Consider the following 21,313-nt stretch of genomic DNA (forward strand, 5'->3'; position numbering starts at 1 on the left):
AACCGTAAATAAATTAGATCATCATTTCAGTACACATACCTTTTGTGATGGGGATTCTGTGAGATTTTTCTAATGTTAAATAAGGGCCTAGGCTGAATAAAGGTTGGGAAACACCGTGTTAATGGTTTTCAAGGACTTTTGTTTTTACAGCACTGAAGGCTATCATACAGTACTGTGAACGTGTCATTGCTTTTCTGCTCAATTCCTGTAGGTGTCGGTAGCGCGCTATTACACTGTCGCCTGCTGTCAGAACAACTCAGGAAGCAGAAGGCATCGCTCGTCTGTTGACTAGGAACGCTAAAGCTAAAAAAAAACAAAAAAAAACACGCTAAAAAAAAGCAATGTACCTTCATCTGTGCCAAGAAAGAGACAGAGAGAAAGAAAGAGTTTAACCGGTTGCTCACATGCAGTTGACGCTAACGCAGTAATCGTAGTCGTTCTACGCAGAAGATAAGAGAATATATCCCTGTGAGTACTGTTACATTATCAGTCTATATGTGGTCCTTATACTTGGGTATAACCTTGTTTTGTTAAACGATACAACAGCATAATTATTTATTGCATGAACCTCCAAGTTACAGCTCGCGGACCCCCTGGCAGTCCGTGGACTCCAGTTTGAGAACCACCACTTTAATCTAAATGATCTATTTGTGTGTCTATGGGCGAGCATGACAGCATTCCTGTGCGGTAGTAGGAAGCTTTTGTGCTAAGAAGACCTTTGACTGAGAGCAGTGACCTGGAGCCAACAAGTCAGTGCACGTCGCCTCACAACACACACACACACGCACCCCTGTACAACACAACACAAACATTAACCTTATCGTCCGCACACGCATCTGCATTGTGTCACATCCAGTGAAAGGTGTTTCTCTTTGCCCCGCATGCCAAAGGTAACAACAACAACCTGTGAGGAATGCTTTGGAAGCTACAGCCGATGCAAACATAACAAATCGGGTTTGTCGATCGTCGTCATTATCAGATCGTAGACGTGATGCGACGACAGGGGAATGTCGAGCATGCGTGCACACACAACCAAGCTATCAACTTTCCTCTTTAAATGTCAACATCCCTCTTTCCTAAACCTCCATGTTACAATCCCATGACACACTTTTGAATTTAGCACGAACTCAAATGCAAAGTTAAGCAGTAATCGTAACAGTAAAGAAGATTCACCAGCAACAGGAGGAATCAATATAGATTCCACAAATATAGGAAATGCAATGGGCATGATGGGGTGCCATGGCAGGTGCCCCCAATGCAAGAATTTGTTATGAGTTTAGGGCTTTTCCCCCCTCCCCCACGTTTGATCTTAGATGAAAAAGCTTATTTTTTAAATTAATGAATATCCGCTGAGCCGCTTCTCCTCACTAGGGTCGCGGGCGTGCTGGAGCCTATCCCAGCTATCATCGGGCAGGAGGCGGGGTACACCCTGAACTGGTTGCCAGCCAATCGCAGGGCACATACAAACAAACAACCATTCGCACTCACATTCACATCTACGGGCAATTTAGAGTCTCCAATGCATGCATGTTTTTGGGATGTGGGAGGAAACCGGAGTACCCGGAGAAAACCCACGCAGGCACAGGGAGAACATGCAAACTCCACACAGGCGGGGACGGGGATTGAAACCCACACCTCAGAACTGTGAGGCTGACGTTCTAACCAGTCGGCCACCGTGCCGCATTAATGAATATGTATTGAATAAATAGAGTCATGAAACAAATATTAGACCACCCTTGTTTCTTCAATTACCACTAAAGGTATGTTACCTGTAGAATACAATGAACATGACAAAAATGCAGCTGATTCCATTGTCCGGTAATTGTATTGCCAGTGATTTTGGTTAATATGAAGAAAACATGGAAAATGGCCAGATAACAGCTCTTAAACTTGTGGGTTTTTTTTTTTGTTTTTTGTTTTTTACAAATTTGAGGTCAAGCATAAGGTTTTTGTGTGTGCTTTTCACATTGTGCATACAAGACCATTTTAAGGATGGTTTATTTAAAAAATGTACTGTGCTGCTTTTTAAAAATATAAAAAATGTGAATTAATCAAGTTATTCAAAATATACCTTTTTTACATGGAAAAGACCATTTTATTATTATAAAAAAATAACATGCACTGTTTACTAATTTATATTTATATTTCTAATATTTGAACTCAATGATTCAGAAAATGAGCTTTTTCCCATTTGAGTTAAAATGTTATTTTACTCTTGTATTTATTATTTTTGCATTTTTATAAATGAATCATATTTTTTTTTAATTAATATTATGAGTGACAGTGTGTGTGTGTTTAGTGTCATTACCCGTGTGTATAGGCACTGAGGGTTGTTCAGTCTCCTGGCTTGTTATTGGTTGCTTGTCCTCTGCCTTGATAGCCACTGGAAACACACAACGCACACATTTGGTTAAAAGCATCAATTTCCCCGCTGATCGTCACCACAACAGAGTTTCATTATTGCATCATCTGCAGTAAATGCTAAGCATACATGTTTTAATCCACCCCACCGAGCAACAGATTTCGCCATCACAATGAAGTCCACTCAGTACTCATGGAGACCTGCATTCAAATTGTTCCAAAAATAGCCTGGACAAGAGGTGGGTGCCATGATCATAAGTGGATCTGATTGTATCTTTCCCCTGCTCAAAATGGGCTAATGACCCTTGCCGCGCATGAGCGTACACAAACAAACACCCAACCAAAACAAAAAAACTAGTTAGTGTTTTCTTAATGTTTGTGGAAACTGAACGCGTTTCTTCCTCTTTAAAGTCTTGTTTTCGTCACTCGTGAAGACAAACAAACACCCAAACAAAACAAAAAAACTAGTTAGCGTTTTATTAATGTTTGTGGCGAATGAACTTGTTTCTTCCTCTTCAAAGTCGCGTTTGCCTCACTCGTGACGGCTCCTTTTGTTGTTGGGCTGTGCGTCGGAAAAGGAATGTGACGAGGATTTCAAAGGCTCGGACAAAAGCAGTCTGTCATTTGCACAGAGCTCTCTAATGCGGCACGGGGTGAGCGAGAAGGGGGCTGCTGTGTGCACGCGTGAGTCAAGTTGTGATCTGAAAAAGGCGCACACAAACACAAAAATCCAGTAATCGGCTTGACATCTGAACAGCTGTTTCCACGACTGAGATCATGGCGCACAGCAATGAGAATTGACACACTTGAACACATGCACGACACACTGGCCTTTAGTTACAATAAATTACAGTAAGTGCCACATGTACGCGCACATGTGCAAGCTTCACGAGCTTAGCTTAAATCAGTTTTTATTAGCTCCTGTTTAAATGTGCAGTTATAGATGACCACAATGTACTGTAGTCCACTAGAAATATTGTGAACTTCCTGCCATGCTCGCACATGCAAGTATTTCTTTCCAAGACTCCCTTCAAGAGCCAAAACATTTTGTGAACCAAAGCAATGTTTCCCATTGAAATGAATGGAAATGCAATGAATATGTTCCCCAGAATGGATTTGTGTTTACATTGTTTTTATAGGTGTGTAGTTAGTTCGAATACAGTACAATATAGCAATAAGTGAACATTTTACTATGTGGAAATTGTATTATGACTATTACTTAGTAACGACAACAGTGGACCCCCACTATTGACAGGGGATAGGGACCGGGTCCGTGGGTGCCGAACGGCGAGTATTTGGGGGTCCAGTGTATTACCATTTACATTTTACTAGAGCTGTGCGATATAACAATATACAGTATATCATAGATATGATATGAACAAAACGAGGCTGTTGCAAAAATGCATGTAAATGAGCTCCAAAACAATAACGTACAATAGGCCCTTGTCAAAGTGCTATTGACTTAATTGAAAATAAATAAATGTAGTGAGTGTATCATGTTTCACTTCATCACTGTTGATGAAAAATTGACATTCGGGATTGAAAAGTGTCGACTCATCAGAGCATTTGTGATGACAATGTTCTTACGGTGAGGACACTGGGACACGGGGCTCTGCTTGATGCGCGTCCCATTCCGGCAGGCGAAAACCTCCATCTGACACTGGTTCTGGTAGACCTGTCCGTCGGACCCGCAGACGGGCTCCCCGTCGTAGCCGCAGTCCCGGTAGCAGGTGCAGCGTTCAAACTGTTCCATCTCCAGGCAGCCAAACACGTTGTTGCACTGATTCGCCTGCACGAAACCTGCAAAAATCTCATTTTAGGAGATTGATGGCAGCCCGGGGGCGTCACATAAATGGTTGAGGTCTCACCTGTCCAGTGATTGGACGAACTCTCCACCTCGTTGCAAGTGGGTCCGTCGCACAGCTCCCGGGCGAGCGGGCTGCTCTCGCTGACGTTATAGAAGCGGGTGGCCTCGAAGGCTGTAAATTGAGGGTGTCGTACTTATTTTAATCACGGGCCACGTCTGAGTTATGGTTGCCCTCAGGCAAATTTTTTTTGCTAAGACTGAAACAGTATGTCAAAAATCACTGTGTACCTTGCTTTTAAGGGGTTGATTTGGTTCACATGTTGTACAGTAAGAGAGTGCTTTATAAATTGTACTTTTTCTTTCTATGTCTGTAATTAAGATTTTTACTCGCAAGGGGACCGACCTGGTTAAATAAAAGTTAAATAAAATAAATACATTGGAAAGTAAGGCTTAAATTCTTTTTTAAAATGTTTTTATATGGTCCCTTTGTATCATGGGTTTTGGATCTGGCTCTCCGGCCTATAGTTAGAAACCTGCTCTGCAAAACAAGGATGAGAAACAATTACGAGGACAGAAATAGCGATCCAAAAAATTGAAAATAAAAGTGTAGCGCCTACATAAATCACTGTGACTTTGACAGGCTTTCATGCTTTCCAAGTCTTTAAAGAGTGCGGCGCTTGGACGATGCATCCGAGGCACACCTGGTTCGTAGTAGTCGTAGATCTTAACCGGAACAGGCGCTGTCTTGCCCACGATGTATTCCCTGACAGCCCGGAAGGCCACACAAGTCATACACTGGCTGGGGATCTGACATGCAGGCGGGTGACAAACCAACACACACGCACACACACGACACAAACTCAATGAATAGAACTGACATTGCAGACATTATAAAACGGATACAATTATTACAAAGATGACAATAGATACTGTATTGCTGTAGCTCCCACTTTCATTCCCAACTGTAAACGTGTATAGTGGTGTTGATCCGTTGTATACTATGTACATGTATGTAGTACACAAGGATTCTGACTATTTTTGCTGCTTTTGTCCATAACGGCATATGTAGTATACTATTCTGTTCATACTGTACATTATTCACTCAAGTATAGTTGTCACTCCACTGCTATTTTATTCTCAACACTGTATTTATTTATACATGTATCGTTTTGTTTTTTTTTGTTTTTTTTACTACATACAATGCTGCTGTTCACATACACAACACATTTATATATAGCATGTATAATATTCTGATTATGTTATGTATTGATGTACAGTTGTCACACCACTGTGCTGGTGTTCATTTCATTCTCTGATTATATATTGATACATTGACGGTATTTTTATTTTTATTTTTTACAATTTACAATGCGGCTGACTATTCTTGCTGCTTTTGTCCACATCTGCATCTGTAGTGTACTATTCTGTTCATATTATGTACTGTATTCATGAATAGTGGTCACTCCACTGCTTATGTATTATTTCATTCTCAACAGTCCATTTATTGGTACAATTAATTATTGCTGTCCACATTCACTTCTGCATGTACAGTATTAATTCCATATAAAATCAACATATATTAGTATTTAATATTCACCGCTGCTCTTATTGCCTGATGTGTACGTATTATTTGATGTTATCATTCTTGTCTATTGATATGGAGGGAAACCCACCTCATCGAAGTAGAACAAGACTTTCCTGCCGTTGAGCTCGTACCTCTTCAGACCCACACGCTTGTCCATCAGCAGCTGTTACAGGAGACACGAAGATGCAAACTTAATGACCGTACTCAAGGTAATACTACTGTACTAAGCCTTTATGGTACCAACTGTTTGATCCTAGAACTGGTTAATTATTGACATCATTTCCTAGGGAGAGGTGGGGGGGGGGGGGGGGCATCATTTTAAAATATAAACAATTTACAGCATCCTGGATGGTTCCACTGCACTGACAAGGAGAGTAGTAGTCAGCACCACAGTGGACTGGACAGCTCCACCTCAGATTTAATTAACACTGGATTAAATTATCACATCCCTTCCAACACGGCGTAAGGAAAATGATGTTCCTCATTGCTGCCAAAAATCCTCAAACGTAGCCTTCTACAAGCCTAAATGCGTATCCAGCGTTTGAAGCCTCACAACAATGCGGTACGTTGTACATTGTACACAATAATCAAAGTCCATCCTCATTTTAAATTGACTTGGAATGTGAAACACATGCACTCCCAACACAATGGAGACTACATAAATACAGACCGTTTCAAACTGCCTACGACAACTACTACTTGTGAACTGTGTGCCACAATCTCTACTTAAGTAAAAGCACAAATACTTGTGTAAAACAAAGAGTCTGATAAAAGTAAAAGTACTGAGTCAACTCCTTAAGTACATTTCAGAGTCGTTTTTTCTCTTACTTAAGTACAAAAGCAAAAATTAATTTTACTATCCATTATATACAATAACAGTTTTGATAACTTGGCACAACCCCCCAAAAAAACTTCTCCACACACAAAATAGTTTCCGCTTTACTTAACTTACATAGTGCTTGTACTGAGAAGAAGGGGGAAAACTGCATGTCACATGATGGTTTTTAAACCAAGAACTAACTAGCACTGGCTCGACTTTATTGCTGTCAAAATAATGCGTTGCATAGCTTTACTAGTATTTAAAAAAAAAAAAAAAAAAAAAAAAAAAAAGGCTAATGGCTAACTGGCTAATGATGAAAACTACAAACATACACCTGATCTTCACTGTGGTAGACTTTACCGCTTTCTCTTTACGTCTTTTTTTTCAAAGTTGTAAATTGCGTTGTCAACCGACTAGATTGAAAAAGGTAACTCGTTAGAAAGAAAAATACTCAAGTATTTTTACAGATACCTAAAAAATGTACGTACAGTAGCAAAGTATTTGTACTTGGTTACTTCCCACCACTGTTGTGTGCACATGGACATGTATGACCGCATAGAAGAGTTAAAGAAGCGTGCATAGTGAGCTTGTAGAGTTCATTTGCCGACTTTTCATTCTATCAAAGGTGGCAGCCATTGGACAGTTGGCGTTTATGAGGTGCTCAGCCTGAGCAGGCGCCACCACCAAGACGCGCACGCACAAACACACTTAACGCAAAGTACACAATTAGTCTCTGTTTAAAAAAGCACAGATTTTTAAGCGATGAGTTTTTACAGTGTACACGCACGCAAGTTCAAATATAGGTTCGCTTTTTTTTTTTTTTTCTTTCAAAATATTCACTCATTTTGAATTTGATGCCTACAACATGTTCCAAAGATGGTGGGACAGGGGCATGATGACCCCTCTGTTACATCACCTTTCCTTTTAACAACACTCAATAAGCATTTAGGAAGTGTCAACACTAATTGTTGAAGCCTTGTAGGTGGAATTCTTTCCCATTCTTGCTTGATGTACAGCTTCAGTTGCTCAACAGTGTGGGGTCTCCGTTGTTATATTTTGAGCTTCATAATGCAGCACATATTTTCAATGGGAGACAAGTCTGGACTCCTAGCAGGCCAGTCTAGTACTCGCACTCTTTTACTACGAAGCCACGCTGTTGTAACACGTGAAGAATGTGGCTTGGCATTGTCGTGCTGAAAAAAGCATGGATGTCCCTGAAAAAGAGATTGCTTGGATGGCAGCATATGTTGCTCCAAAACCTCTATGTACCTTTCAGCATTGATGGTGCCTTCACAGATGTGCAATAATGAGCCATATTCATCTGTGTGTGTAAATCAGAATAGGCGTTTCTGACAGCGCGCATTCTCCCATCCACTCATTTACACTATCTCATGCAAGGTAGGCATTCTCGGTGGGGCAACCCTGAAATAGGGCCGTTCCCCATCGAATCCAGCCCTGCGCGCAATCTGCCATGGACTTCAGAATGTTTCCTCTTCTGCACTCCAGTGGCTGCACTAAATCCAGCGCTTCGTGAAGATGAAACATCATATTGCACGTTTTGATACAGTTAACAGCCCGGCAACAGCTGACGGTTAGGAACAAACCTGGCTCAAAACGCTCACCAACTGTCGGGCGTCATGTGTCCCTACAACATTACGTCGATGGTCGAATGTCGACATGTTATATCATATGAAGAGGCGGAAAATATCGGCGCCAGCGGACTTTTTATCACCTCTGCGAGTGTGAGGACCTTTTCATGCTGCTGGCAGCTTGGATTTTTTTTCCCATTAAAACAACTACAATCATGATAAGGGCGCAATGGTGAGTTAGATATTGCATCATTTATTTTTATTTGCTTCTATGTCAGAGTGACTCGCCCGGTCTGTGGCGTGAGGAAGGTTGTGGGGCACCGCTGATGTATAGAACGCCTTTTTTATTGATGGACCTCCAAAAATGGTTTCAGTCATAAGCATAGTAGTCATACAGAATAAAAAACAAACCGGAGAATATGGTCACATGTGTGTGTATGCGTGTGTGATTTTACGCACCCTCTCAAGGCTTTCAACATCTGCTCGGAAACCGGAGATCATGGGGACCTCTATAACGGCCATGTTAGAGGAGCCCGAATGAAGCCACCTGGACACACAGGCGAGGTTAGCCGGTGGACGGAAAGGACGTGCGTGTGTGTGTGGTCGTGGTGCTCTCACCTGGCGCAGACTTCCAAGGCGATGTGGAAGTCCATTTTGTCTTGGTGCGCCGCGGGGTCGTCGTCGTCGATCGGCGCCCGACGCTTGCGGTTGAGCTCGGAGCGGTTGTCGGCACGGCTGCGTGGTCGCGAGGAGGGATGACGGGAGGATGATGAGGAGGAGGAGGGAAGAGGCGTCTCTTTGAGGTCCACCTTGAGCTGGAAAGCCGGCTTGGATACCGGGTCGGGTACGTTGTAGGAAACGTCAATCTGGGCAGAGTATGGTATCAGGATGCATGGTAATCTTTGATTTGACTGTTTATGGTTCGATGCTACTTTAGATAAGGATTTCAAAGAGGCTAGTGCTTAGCACGTCTACCTTACAGTTTTGAGTTAGGTTTGCCTCTGTCAGCTACCATGTAACGTGACATAACATGTTATGTGCCATTTATCAGAAAATAATGCCACAAATGCCCTAAATTAACACTTAACAACACTGCTGCTCTGCTTAACTTTCGGCTTTGACATGATAGTAGTTTCGTGTAGTCTGGCCATCCCTTATGACAAAAGAAAATGGTGGCTCTTCATCCAGGTAATTTCTAAGTCACGAGTGGCGAAACTCAGAATAATGATTTCGTCCCACTTTTTCGTCCATTTTTCAAACGGAATGTCTACAAACACACACACACGCACACAATGTGAACACACGTGCGGACACAAACGCAGCCATTGATTGGATTCCCGAGCTGTTGTATGTATGTCATTAGAAGCCAGGTGCTGCTGCCTAAAGCTCTGTGTTGTGTTCTGTTGTTTACGGCAGTGGAAAAAAGAAACTAGAAGCGCCTGAGGAATGAATGATTGGGGGAGAAAAGTATGTTTCCTCAGATTCAACATCTTTGACATCCTTTTAAGAGACAAAACAACCAAGCGATAAGAGCACAGGAAAGAAGAAGAAAAAAATGACGACTCATAAGCACATAAGAGATTTTTTGTTTGGTCCGTGTCATGGCAGGAAGTAATCAGCATCCTGTCCTGGGGAGTGCAGCACATAAAAAGAGCAATTCCCTAAACTCTACCAGATTACTCCAATTGCCGGTGATTCATTTGTGCGTTAAAAGGAGCAACAACAAGCTCTCGGCTGCCAACAAATTCTTCCCCGTGAGCCGATGAGGTAAGCATACGCAATAAGTGCAACAAGTGTGCGCGTTTGTGAAAGTCTGACTGTGTTACCTGCATGAGACAGCAACCTTCTCCCTTGGCGCTGACAAAAAGGCCCGTAGGAATACTGGGAATCTGGGGCAAAAAAAGAGTGACAAAGGGTCAACAGGGGAGATGTGAATCATTTATAACGAAGAGAACAGCTGTTGCTACTTTAAGCATTTTGGGCTTTGGCCTTTTTCTTTAGTTAATTATACAAAGCCCAATTCCAATGAAGTTGGTACGTTGTGTAAAACGTAAATAAAAACAGTTGTTGTTTTTTTTTTTGCAAATATTCTCGCATTTTGAATTGGATGCTCGCAACACATTGGCGTTGGATTAATCCTAGTCCTTACTGTATGTTTTTGAACGGGGGCAGTTGTGAATTAATACAGTGTAATGCAGCTATCAATATGCCTGTGGATTATTTTCAGTCATTCCGTTTATTTCTATTGTGTATGGTGCCAGTTAACATGAATACCAAGTGAGTTGAGTGATCTCATTAATTATAGTCCCTGTCGAGTGGAATCTTTGCATCTCCATAACCGCTACTCTTCAGGAAATCGAAGAAATGCAATCGCGCTTGAGTTACCAAACACCACATGGTCAAAGTTGGTATTTTACCCTACATTGCTATCATTTGCTGTTGCGCACCAACAGCAACACAACGCGACCCTGAAATGATGTTCAATCTCGGAAATATCTAACTCATATTATATTCAAAGGTCTTAGAGCCATCTGTCATTCAATAAATAAACCGATGAGCTGACTAAACAGGCTAATGAGCAGAAATTAATGTGCACACACTTACCTTCGTGGCTGACCCATTCCTTCTGCACCGAAGCATTACAGCCATCCATTTTTAACAAAACATACTTACTCAAATTTATTTAACCTGACAATTTTCACTCATTAGTGTCAAATTAACATCCAGGCTTTCAATCTTGAGGTGACATAACACCGCAGGGCTCCCGCAGCGTGAGGGAAGAGGCGGGGTTTTACGACACTTCTGAGACAGTTGTGCTTTCAGGAGCGTTAATGCAATTATTGTCAAGCTATTATTCAACATTTGAAATTGGTTAATGATTTGGAAAAATAACAGATGACATGGGGATAGACAACTAGTATTGATTCGTGAAAAAAATATCAAATTACCCATATTTGGACATACAAGGTTTCCGCTTGACAGTGACAATATACTAGTATGTTGCGCATGCGCCTGTGTGCGACCGAATGTGCCATGGACTTATTTTTACTCTAGTGGATTATTTCTAGTGGTTCAGTTTATTTCTATTGTGTAAGGTGCAAGTTATCATGAATAACTAGTGCGAGGAGCGCTTATATTAATTATGATAGTAGATTGTGCATATGCCCGACTGCCTGTGTCCGTCATGGACCTTTTTGACTGGATTATTCTCTAGTAGTTTTATTTATTTCTATTGTACACAAAAGGCAGTTCTCTTAAAAAATTCAATAAAATTAAAAAAACTGGGAACAGGAGACATCCTCTTAATTACAATGCATTGGGCACATGTGGACAAGCCCGCGATGGAGATGCAGCTTTTAAATGCGATTTAGAAATGTTCTCATTTCCAAATTGCATTTAAAAACGCTCTCTCTTTATGAAACGTAATGAAAACAAAGGATGTGGTTACCGTGGCGCTCTGAAGGAGTTTCTTGTTGTCCTTGTTGAGCTCAAAGGTCTCCTGGAAGTCCAGGTTGGTGGAGGCCAATGAGATGGTGAGGTTGACACCCGCAACGTAGGACAGGATGGCGTACTCGGACAACGCTTGGAGTGCCACACACGTGTCCTGGCACACGGGTGAAGTGAGTAAGGAAAGGTTGTATGACGACCATGCAAAGTAATCAGCTCAAATTTGAACGAACGTCAACGACAGTGTTGCCTTGAGATATGAGTTAAATTCGTTCCGTGACCACGCTCGTGACTCAAAACACTGGTATCTCAAATCATCTATCCCTATTGGCATGAATGGAAATTACATTAATCTGACCCAGCCTCCCCGAAAAACAGTAAACATTTTTGTAATGTGTTTTTTAATAAGGAAAATAGCACTCCATCATATTTGACTTGTAAAAAAACCAGTCATCAAATTATTAAGTACAATGTAAAGAATTAAGAGTTTGTGCATCACAATTAATTCCTTGTGGCCACCAGGGAGCAGTACAATACAATCATGCAGCTAAACGAAGAAGCGTTTCACTCAACTACTGCAAGTGACTCAGTAATGTGCCGTAATATTAGTCATTTTTGCCAGAGGATAAAGAGTATATGTCTGTAAAGTATTGTTAGATTGTCTGTCTACATGTGATGCTTCACCATTTGGGTTCAAGTATCCGCTTTTTCAAGCATTATAACACCACCGCATAGATCCATCCATAGATGCTATTTGATAACTTGTCTACGGCATTTCCCATTATGTATTAGCATTAAACTAGCAAAAAAATAAATAAAGTGAAAAATTGTCCAAATGACAGCTCATACCTGGAAAAACTCACAAGTAGGGTTATTCATGCAGTATCTCAGGGGACCACTGTATATAAATAAAGCTCTTATTATTATTATTATTATAATAGTCTACAACAGGTTCCAGGCCTACCTGTGTAGAAGAGAACCCGCCTAGGGCGTTCCGCTGCTGGGAGAGCCATTTGACCACGGGCAGGGCTGAAGCCACATCTCCGAGGAGAGTGTAGGTTAGAAGACCGTAGGCCGTCATCTCCACCTCTGCCGACACCACTGGGAACAAACGCGCGGCACTTAGTAGAAGCTGCGTGCGCGGCGGATATCAAGTGGACCAGTTGGTCTACCTGACTGGGAAAGGCCGTCGCTGAAGCCCATGAAAGTGTCTTCGTCCGTCATCGTGCTTCCAGTCAGGCTCCAGTGGGTGAGTCCATCTGCGCACATGTACAGTGACACGTTGCAGAGGCTTTGTCGAAGATCATTACAGTGAACCTATTCGCGGTTGGCTATGCGCGAATTCACCTATTCAATGTTTTGTTCTGCGGAACCTATCTTTTGCCATTTGAATTATGAATATGTACGTGAACACTGTATACCCAACTTAACCCAATTTAAAGGCTCTATGAATGACAGCCTAGTTGTTCCTTCAAAAAAAGCAGCTTGAAATCATCTATTATTGCGCTTTGTTAGAAATTGCATATGTAGGACACTGATGGAAAATAAACATTTCGTGCAAGAGCGACCAACACCCGCCCAAAAAAAAACTAAACAAAAAAAAAAAAATCATATCATCAAAATAAAAAGGCTCCCTCCTCGAAAATGTGACATTAAATAAATAAACAACAATATAATCTAAAATAGATAAATTATAAATACATTAATAAAATTTCAAATAAATTTGATTTGAAATAAATATGTACAATTAATAAATATATATATATTTTTTAAAAAGGTTTTTGTTTATTTTCTTGTCGTTCTTGTTTGTCCTCCAAAAATGTATCTCATGTATTCATTCTAGAGTGGGTTAGGGTTAATGAGAAAACAAAAATCTTCATTTTAAATCAATGAAATTGAAAATGTCTATTCGTTCACCAAAATGTATGTCAATTGAAAAATAATTTATTTTTATTTGATTAAAATACCAAAACCATGTTTCAAATTAGAATTTTTTTTTTTTTTTTTTAAGTGGGAGAGATAACACAATGGCTCGGATGGTGTTATTGTGATAACTGTGACAGTACCTTGCATAATGGCCATGTGGTTGAGGCGGCGCAGAACGAGGGGGGCAAAGGCGCTGCGGAGCAGCGCCAAAGCGTACGCGCACAGGGCAGTAGTGTAAGGGTCGTCAGCGGAGTAGGTGTTGGTCTCCAGGAAGTCCTTGGCTTTGGTCACTGCCACCTTCTCTTCCTGGACCACAAAATAAAAAGCATTGCATATTTGGTGATGCAGCAGAATGGTCAATGCAAAAATGCTTGGAATCTCTCAACGTTATTAAAAGACAATTTGCAATTTTGGAAGATTTTTAGCTACAAACATGGAGTAGACGCACATTATTTGCTTTCATGGGCCACACAAAAGTATGTGGTGGGCTACATCTGGCCCCCGGGCCTTGCGTTTGACACCTGTGATCTACAGTATCTATACCAGTGACGCGTTTTGTGACTGGCAGAACAATTACATGCTCTTTCACTAGATAGCAGAAGGTACAATTAACCTGTGTATCCAAAATTAGTTGGCGACCCTTCGCTGCGCACCAAGCAGTTGAGCACCACACATATACAGATGTGCTTCAACGAAAAATGTGGCCTTGTATGGCAACCTTAAGGGTTTTGATGCTCCACGTATAGTGGACTGTACTGTGTTATTTTCTATTGAATCACAAAATCATGGTGCAATTGTCAAGGAAGAAGCGGAAGAGAGGAAACAGGCAATCATAAAGGAGAGTGTGGATATTTTGAGAGGCTGTTGAGTCGGTTTTGGCCGCGTTGCTCCGTGTGTGGCGGGGCCCAAGTGTCTATTTTATAACACACCTGGTTGTGTGTCAGCTTCACTTTCTTGCAGTACTGAACATTCTGTAAACATGAGTCAGCTGTGCTACATATGATCAGGCATCAGGTGAACAAACACAAACATCCCACGTGCATGCTCACATCTTCAGTTTGGGTGCGGCTATTGAATAAACTTTTCCCCCCTCCAGCAAAATGTTAAACGTCAGCTTTCATCTTTGGCAGATGTGACCTTCCCTCTAATCTAAGAGATGACAGGCCCCCAGAGCAGCTCAATGCAAGTACAGAACAATTTTTTTTCATGAAGTGAAACTGGAATTGGATTGATCTTTTGCTTTGATGTGAAGGATTTTTTTTTATTTTTTATTTAAATTATTTTTATCAGTTGTAACAGATCAAGGGGGGAGGTCAGGATGGATGAATCCAAGACAGGGCCAATGTGCTCAACTATGTACAATTGGAAAGCAAAAGTTTTCATAAGAATTATGGTGAAACCCAACCCATTTTAATGGGATTTTCTTTTTGGGGGAAATATACACAAAGCTTCACACCTCCAATGTAACATTGTTCAAGACATTTATTTTACTCATAAAACTATTGTATGAATATTTTTGTAACTACTGTACTTGCTTTGCTGTTTTAATAATAATAATAATAATAATTCATAGCAGGAGCTCCAGTTTTAGGAGCTGAGCGAAATTGTACCCAAAAGCAAACAATTTGAAAGATGACCTTGCGCATATATGCGATGATAATAAAATAATCTACACACCCACTTCAAATGCCAGGTTTTTGTGACAAAAATAAAATGAGATCAAACTAAAAAAATAATTTCAAAACATTTTCCACCATTAATGTGGCCTATACCCCGTACATCTCAACTGAAATGATGAAAGTTTTCGAGAGGTAAAGTAAAAATAAGCATCTGCGATAATGTGGTTACACAAGTGTGCACGCCCTTTAAAAAAAGGGGACGTGGCTATGTTCAGAACTAACCAATCACGTTCAAACACATGCTAAATGGGGGTAAGCACACACCTGCTACCATGTAATGTGTCCCTCATTAATAACTCCCGAAAGTTCAGATGTTCTAGTAGGCTTTTCCTGACATTTTGTTTTCTTTCTAGCAGAAGCCCGAAGGTTTCTTGCTTTCTTTCTTTTTTTGCTAATACTGACTGCTATTTGGAACTGTTCTTAATTCCTTCCACCATATCTAAGGCCCCAGTTGCAGTTGAAGAAAAACAGCCCCAAAGCCTTATGCTGGCATCACCATGCTTCACTGTAGGCATGGTGTTCTTTTGGTGACGAGCAGTGTTGTATTGGAGGCCAAAGATTTCAACCTTGGTTTCATCGGACCGTAACAAAATCTCCCAAACACACGTGGAAAAATGTGCCACAAAAACCTGGCATTTGAACAGGGGGGGGTGTAGACTTTTTATATCCACTGTACCACTCTAGGTTTCCTGTCATGTCAATGTGGTGTACAGTACCCCTGAAGAAAACGTTTTTGAGAGTAAAAGACAACTCAGGCAAGTACTGTAGAGCGCAGGTAAAAAGCAGAATTGATTCGGGAGGAATGTAAATTGTCCTTCACGAGACCTAAATGTCTCCGCACATTATCCGGAGATGTTTTGACGCGATGAAAAACGTTATCAGATTTGCAGCAGTGACTTGAGGCATAACAAATGGGAGCGGGCTGCCTGCCAGCACATCCTTCCCTACAGCTATCAGCGATCCTGCAATTTAGTCCCACAGCTGGCGGGATGGCACCTCTCATTGCCCTTGATGACTCCATGAAATGAAACCTGTAAAATCAGCACTACATCCGATGTAGCAAACAGGAAAAGTGTTTTTGTTTTTACAAGACTTGGAAAAGACATTTAACGCTGTTTAGTGCTCCGAACTAACAGAAAGAACCCGACTGTTGTTGTTGTTGACCTTAGTTGAAAGTAGTGAAGGGCACTATAATCAATTAATAATGTGTTTAATAATTAATAATAATCAATTAGTGGCTCCAACTACCGGACACAAATTCCTTGTGTTTTTTTTGACATTTTTGGCAAATAAAGCTGATTCTGATTAATTGAAGGTTACAAACTCTTTTGATTATGTTGAACTGATTGTTGGTCAACTACGTTTCGAAGTAATCGATGTAAAATGGTGTTAACCACTTGGTTACCATCAGTAGAGGCACTGTTGCTTCACTCTCAACTAGTTTGAGGACTAACGAAGAATGTCATCTCCTGTATGAGCTACAGTCGTGCTCAAAAATATTGGCATCCTGACTGCCCTCTCACTATTCTGTCATTTAGCTTACTGTGGGGGGAAAATTGGGGTACACCCTGAACTGGTTGCCAGCCAATCACAGGGCACATAGAGACAAATAATCAATTCACACCTATGGACAATTTAGTCTTCAAGTAAACCTAACATATGTGTTTCGGGAATAAGGATGGAAGCACAAGGAGCAGATAAGGGAGTTCAGAACGTTCACTATGAAAGAATAATTGCTGGTTAATTTTCCACATAGTCGACACGTAGTCGGATGTGCTTACATCAGTTGATATCCCCGTCTCCAAAAGCGCTGCCACCACATAAGCCGTCAGAGAAATCTTCCCGTGGGTCCCACCCTGTAGATGGAAGAAAACATTCATTGCTTTCACTACATATCACATTACAAAAACAATTTCAGGCTGTCCATACTTCCATCCATTTTCTACCGCGCTTGTCCTCATTAGGGTGTCGGGTGAACTGTAGCCGATCCCACTGTATTTACAGTTTTCAATTATTAATATAGGCAATTGTAAACACTGTGGTGTGGGCGTCAAATCACGGCAGGGCTAGGTCTCTTTCCCGGCAAGGTGTCCAGGCTCTTCACAGAAACAATTAGATTGTTTCTTTTGCATGCTTGCAAAACTCAAGCCAGGGTTATAGCTGACAACGTGATCAGATGTGAAAAATCTGCGCATGGGGGTTCGTAACTGCAAGAACTCCCTGAACTCGGTGAACCTTCAACGCAGCCATCAGTCTACCTGCAGGTCTTTATTCAGAATCCGCCCCATGGCCGGGAAGGAGCCGTCGTCTCTCTGGTGCCTGATGAGCCACGACTTAGCCGCTCGCAGCTCCTCGGGGTCAATAAAGATGAAGCCCCGCGACTGGGCGAAGGACTTGAGCACGAACGCTGTCAACCTGGAGGAAGCGCAGAAGGGGCAAGGGAGGTAAACAGGGCTCAGGAAGGGAGGAGAAGTATCAAAGATCCTCAACAAAAAAAATGTGTTGGCAAATTCTGCAAAAATGCTCAACTGTCAAACTTCAAGAAGGCAAACACTTTTCCAGCCAGGTGTGAAGTTTGTCCAACTAGTCACACTCTTTCAATCTTTCAGCAGAAGGAGGTATGTAAAGATGGATGTTATGAAAAGGAAAAAAAGGAGACTCGTCTTGAGGATGTAAAACCAAACATGGAACATTTAAGTACTGCATGTGCTGGAGGGCGCTCAGCAAAAGTGCTAATAAGTCACACAATTAGTTTGCTGTCTAAAGACCAAGTCAACGATGGGAAGTCGTGCTACGTCCCTGTAAACGAGGGTTGGGCAAATTATGGCCCTTCTGTTTTTTTTTTTTTTGTTTTTTTAAATCCGGTCCACCAAGTATTTACATTATCATGAGTCCTGTAACATTTGCTGCACTAATTTTGCCTCTTTTTCCTATAAAATGAATGAAAATGTAGTTATTCATTTTCCTATTCATTTATCTCATTAAATTATTTGTAATTAATTTACCTCGTTAAATATTTTGGGTGGATTTTTTTGTTATTAAAAATACAAGTACAAAGAAACACATTTCGCTTTATTTATTATCAAATAATTGGTTGATTATAATTAAATTCTAAATCACAAAAGTGAGAATTATTTATTCTATTAACAATCTGACACATTTTAACTTTTTTTTTTTTTTTTAAACCGCATCCACAAATGACCTAAATCCTCTTTCCATTTTAAAAATCATTGAAATGGTGTGGCATGACCTTAAAAAGGCCGTTCATGCTCAAAACCCTCAAGTTTTGCTGAATTCAAACAATTCTGCAAGGAAGAGAGGGCCAAAATATCTCCACAGAGATGTGACAGACTCATTACCAGTTATAGAAAATGTTTGATTTCAGTTGTTGCTGCTGGAGGATGGCCCAAGCAGTTATTAGGTTTAGTTACGTTACATTACTGTTTTTTCACAGGGTCAGGTAGCTTTGAATATTTTTGCCCTTAATAAATATTTACTACTGTACATATTTATGTAGTATGATATTAATACAATATTGAAATATTTTGGACGGAGAAGTGCCAGACTGCAGAAATTGGGAGAAGGGCTTTTGTGTACTCTGCACCCTCAGCCTGGAATCTGTTGCCGAACGACTTAAAGCTCAAGGAACTGGTGTTCTTAACCGTTTTTAAATCTAAAATGGAAGAAACTGAAGCCATTTCTATAGAACGTCGATGTTTTAGCTCAGCTGCTTGAACAGTAAATTCGAACCAACCTGGTTAAATAAAGGTTCAATTAAAAACACAATCATTACACAATTTACTTGGGTATTCTTTGGTCTGATATTTACATTTGTTTGATGATCTTAATCATTAAAGACAGGAAAGTGTAAAAATAACAAAATAAATATTCACTTTCCCCACATTTGTATTCAAAGTTGATGGTAACAGTATCCCCTGATCAATCTCTTTGGGTTGAACAGTCTGAATGCTGTTAGTCTTTATAGAATGATGTTATTCATAATCCAGGTGAAATGGTAGCCCTCTTTATACTAGGATAAAGGATAAGCTTTCCCCAGGTCCACATCATAACATTCCCTTCTAGGCTCTGCAAATCTGGACTTCTATCTCAGACAACACCCATGTATGGTGTTCAAAAAGCCGTCATATTTACACTTTGAAGTGTGCAATTGGCTACGGAAGGCCCGAGGAGGGGATTTGGATGTGGAAAGCAAGAAAACAGTCGAACTATGAGAGATACTTCATAGCCAAAACATGAGAGACTGATGCTTCCTATCTTCCCAAACAAATTCACACTTACACTTTTCCAGAACCTACCTCTCAGCAAAACACTCGAAAACCTAGGACGTGTCAGTGAAGAAGAATAACATCCAGAGACACACAAAGTTTCCATCTCTATCTTTGTGCCTTATTATGGTTAGCTGTGTGTCTCATCCAATTAGTCACATGTGGGCAGCAGCGGTGTCATCAAATCTTCTTGAGATGTCGGCCAAAGCCGTGCAGCTTTTCACCAAGTTCTTCATGGATGATTGTGGTTTTTTTTGTTTTTTTTTATTTATTAGCTAACTTTTCTACATGGTGCCACTAAGGTCCGCCGCACACCGAGCAAGCAGGCAAACGTGTGTGAACTGGTCAATCGCTAAAAAATACAGTCATACCTGTTCACAAGGCGATTGATCCACACACGTCAACCAACCCGCTGCAATGGAAAGACCGCACTACCGGGAAACAATGTTTCGAGGTGCCACATATACTACTTTATTTTTTATTTTTTTTTGTCAACCACAAACACCATGGCGTGATGGTTAAGGAAGAAGTGCATTGCCCTGACCGCTGGAGTTATGTTATAGTAATACAAAGAGAGGAAAGAGATGACAAATAAAGGAGCAAGTGGATATTTGCGAGGCTCTTGGTTCGGCGACAGAGACACTTCGCTTTTTAGCCACGGGTACATATGAAATTATTTGAAGTTATAAATATAGTCAAGTATTATTGGTAAAGACAATATACAGTATATACTGTAAATATTGTACTGGTACAGGTTGGCGGCGGGTAGCTGGATGTCGCTTTGTACCTTTTGTACATTTCAGTGATAGAGACTCTCCACGCTTTGCTTGATACGTTTACACTACCGGTCAAAAGTTTCAGAACACCCCAATTTTTCCATTTTTGTTTCAATTTAAAGGCAAGCAGTTTAAATCAAATGAAAAGTTTGAAATGGTACAAACTAAGTGGTGAAATGCCAGATGTTAAACAAAACGGGTACGGTTTTTTGTATGTTTTCCATCAAAACAAAATTAAACCCCATCGAGCTGATTTGAGATGAACTGGACAGAAGAGCAATAGCAAAGCAACCTACGTGCCACATATTTATGGGAAGTTCTGCAACAGAGCTGGGAAGAACTTACTGGACAATAATTGAGTTTTTACTGTAGATGGAATTCCATGAGTGCGTTCAGCTGTTACATCTGCCTAATGTAGCCACTTTAATGAATCAAAAGTTCCGATTACATTTTGGTATATAGATTGATACCATTATTTTTTTTTCATATATAGTGCATGTACTGTACCGGTATGGCTTGATGGCAGCCGTCTGGATCTCACTTTATATCCGGAAATGTTTCTGATATGACATGGCCTTTCGGAATGGCCGTTAAACCTGCGACTCTGCAACGCCGTTCAATTGCGACTCTCATGAAAACTAGTGGCAGAACCCGGCAAGCCTGGCCAACTGTTCAGTCGGCTTCGGCTGGTTGCTCGGTGTACGACGGGCTCAAAGCAGGACTTCTCAAACTTTTTGAGTCCACCATTTTGAGAACTGGCCATGAAAAAGTTCCTCACAGCTTATACTGAAAGCCACTGTTTTTAGATCAGGTCAATTTTCCCTAAAGATAATACATCTTTTTGCCAGCTGGAAAATGTTAGCACTTGTAAATGCACATCTCTGGATATCAACAAGCCTCATGTTGATGGATTCATAAGGCATGGTGAAGGTTACCTTTAAGTGCACCATCTGCGTTGTGCCCAAAACGTACACCGCCTGCCGTGCTTGTTACATCCTCTCATCCCGTCACTCATGAGGGGAAGAGGTCAAGCTTTT

The 21,313-nt window shown here is 40.9% G+C and overlaps 1 protein-coding gene across 2 annotated transcripts in view; it reads right to left on the minus strand.

Moving 5' to 3' along the window:
- The window catches only part of cpamd8 (C3 and PZP like alpha-2-macroglobulin domain containing 8), a 65,986-nt gene that overhangs the window by 6,048 nt on the left and 38,625 nt on the right, over nt 1-21,313 (minus strand). Inside the window, exons 29-42 of one of the 2 annotated variants that reach the window (XM_061779278.1) lie at nt 17,473-17,629; nt 16,996-17,070; nt 13,676-13,841; nt 12,782-12,868; nt 12,574-12,710; nt 11,611-11,766; nt 9,989-10,051; nt 8,781-9,028; nt 8,622-8,709; nt 5,842-5,916; nt 4,870-4,975; nt 4,230-4,340; nt 3,949-4,161; nt 2,309-2,383 (exon numbers count right to left, since the gene is read on the minus strand). In XM_061779278.1, the coding sequence (XP_061635262.1) occupies nt 2,309-2,383; nt 3,949-4,161; nt 4,230-4,340; nt 4,870-4,975; nt 5,842-5,916; nt 8,622-8,709; nt 8,781-9,028; nt 9,989-10,051; nt 11,611-11,766; nt 12,574-12,710; nt 12,782-12,868; nt 13,676-13,841; nt 16,996-17,070; nt 17,473-17,629 (1,757 nt within the window). Of the gene's footprint in view, nt 1-2,308; nt 2,384-3,948; nt 4,162-4,229; nt 4,341-4,689; nt 4,707-4,785; nt 4,976-5,841; nt 5,917-8,621; nt 8,710-8,780; nt 9,029-9,988; nt 10,052-11,610; nt 11,767-12,573; nt 12,711-12,781; nt 12,869-13,675; nt 13,842-16,995; nt 17,071-17,472; nt 17,630-21,313 lie in introns of those variants that run through there. The other variant, XM_061779279.1, reaches the window with a different exon arrangement.

The sequence above is a fragment of the Phyllopteryx taeniolatus genome, chromosome 7 (assembly GCF_024500385.1).
Source record: "Phyllopteryx taeniolatus isolate TA_2022b chromosome 7, UOR_Ptae_1.2, whole genome shotgun sequence".
Taxonomy (NCBI): domain Eukaryota; kingdom Metazoa; phylum Chordata; class Actinopteri; order Syngnathiformes; family Syngnathidae; genus Phyllopteryx; species Phyllopteryx taeniolatus.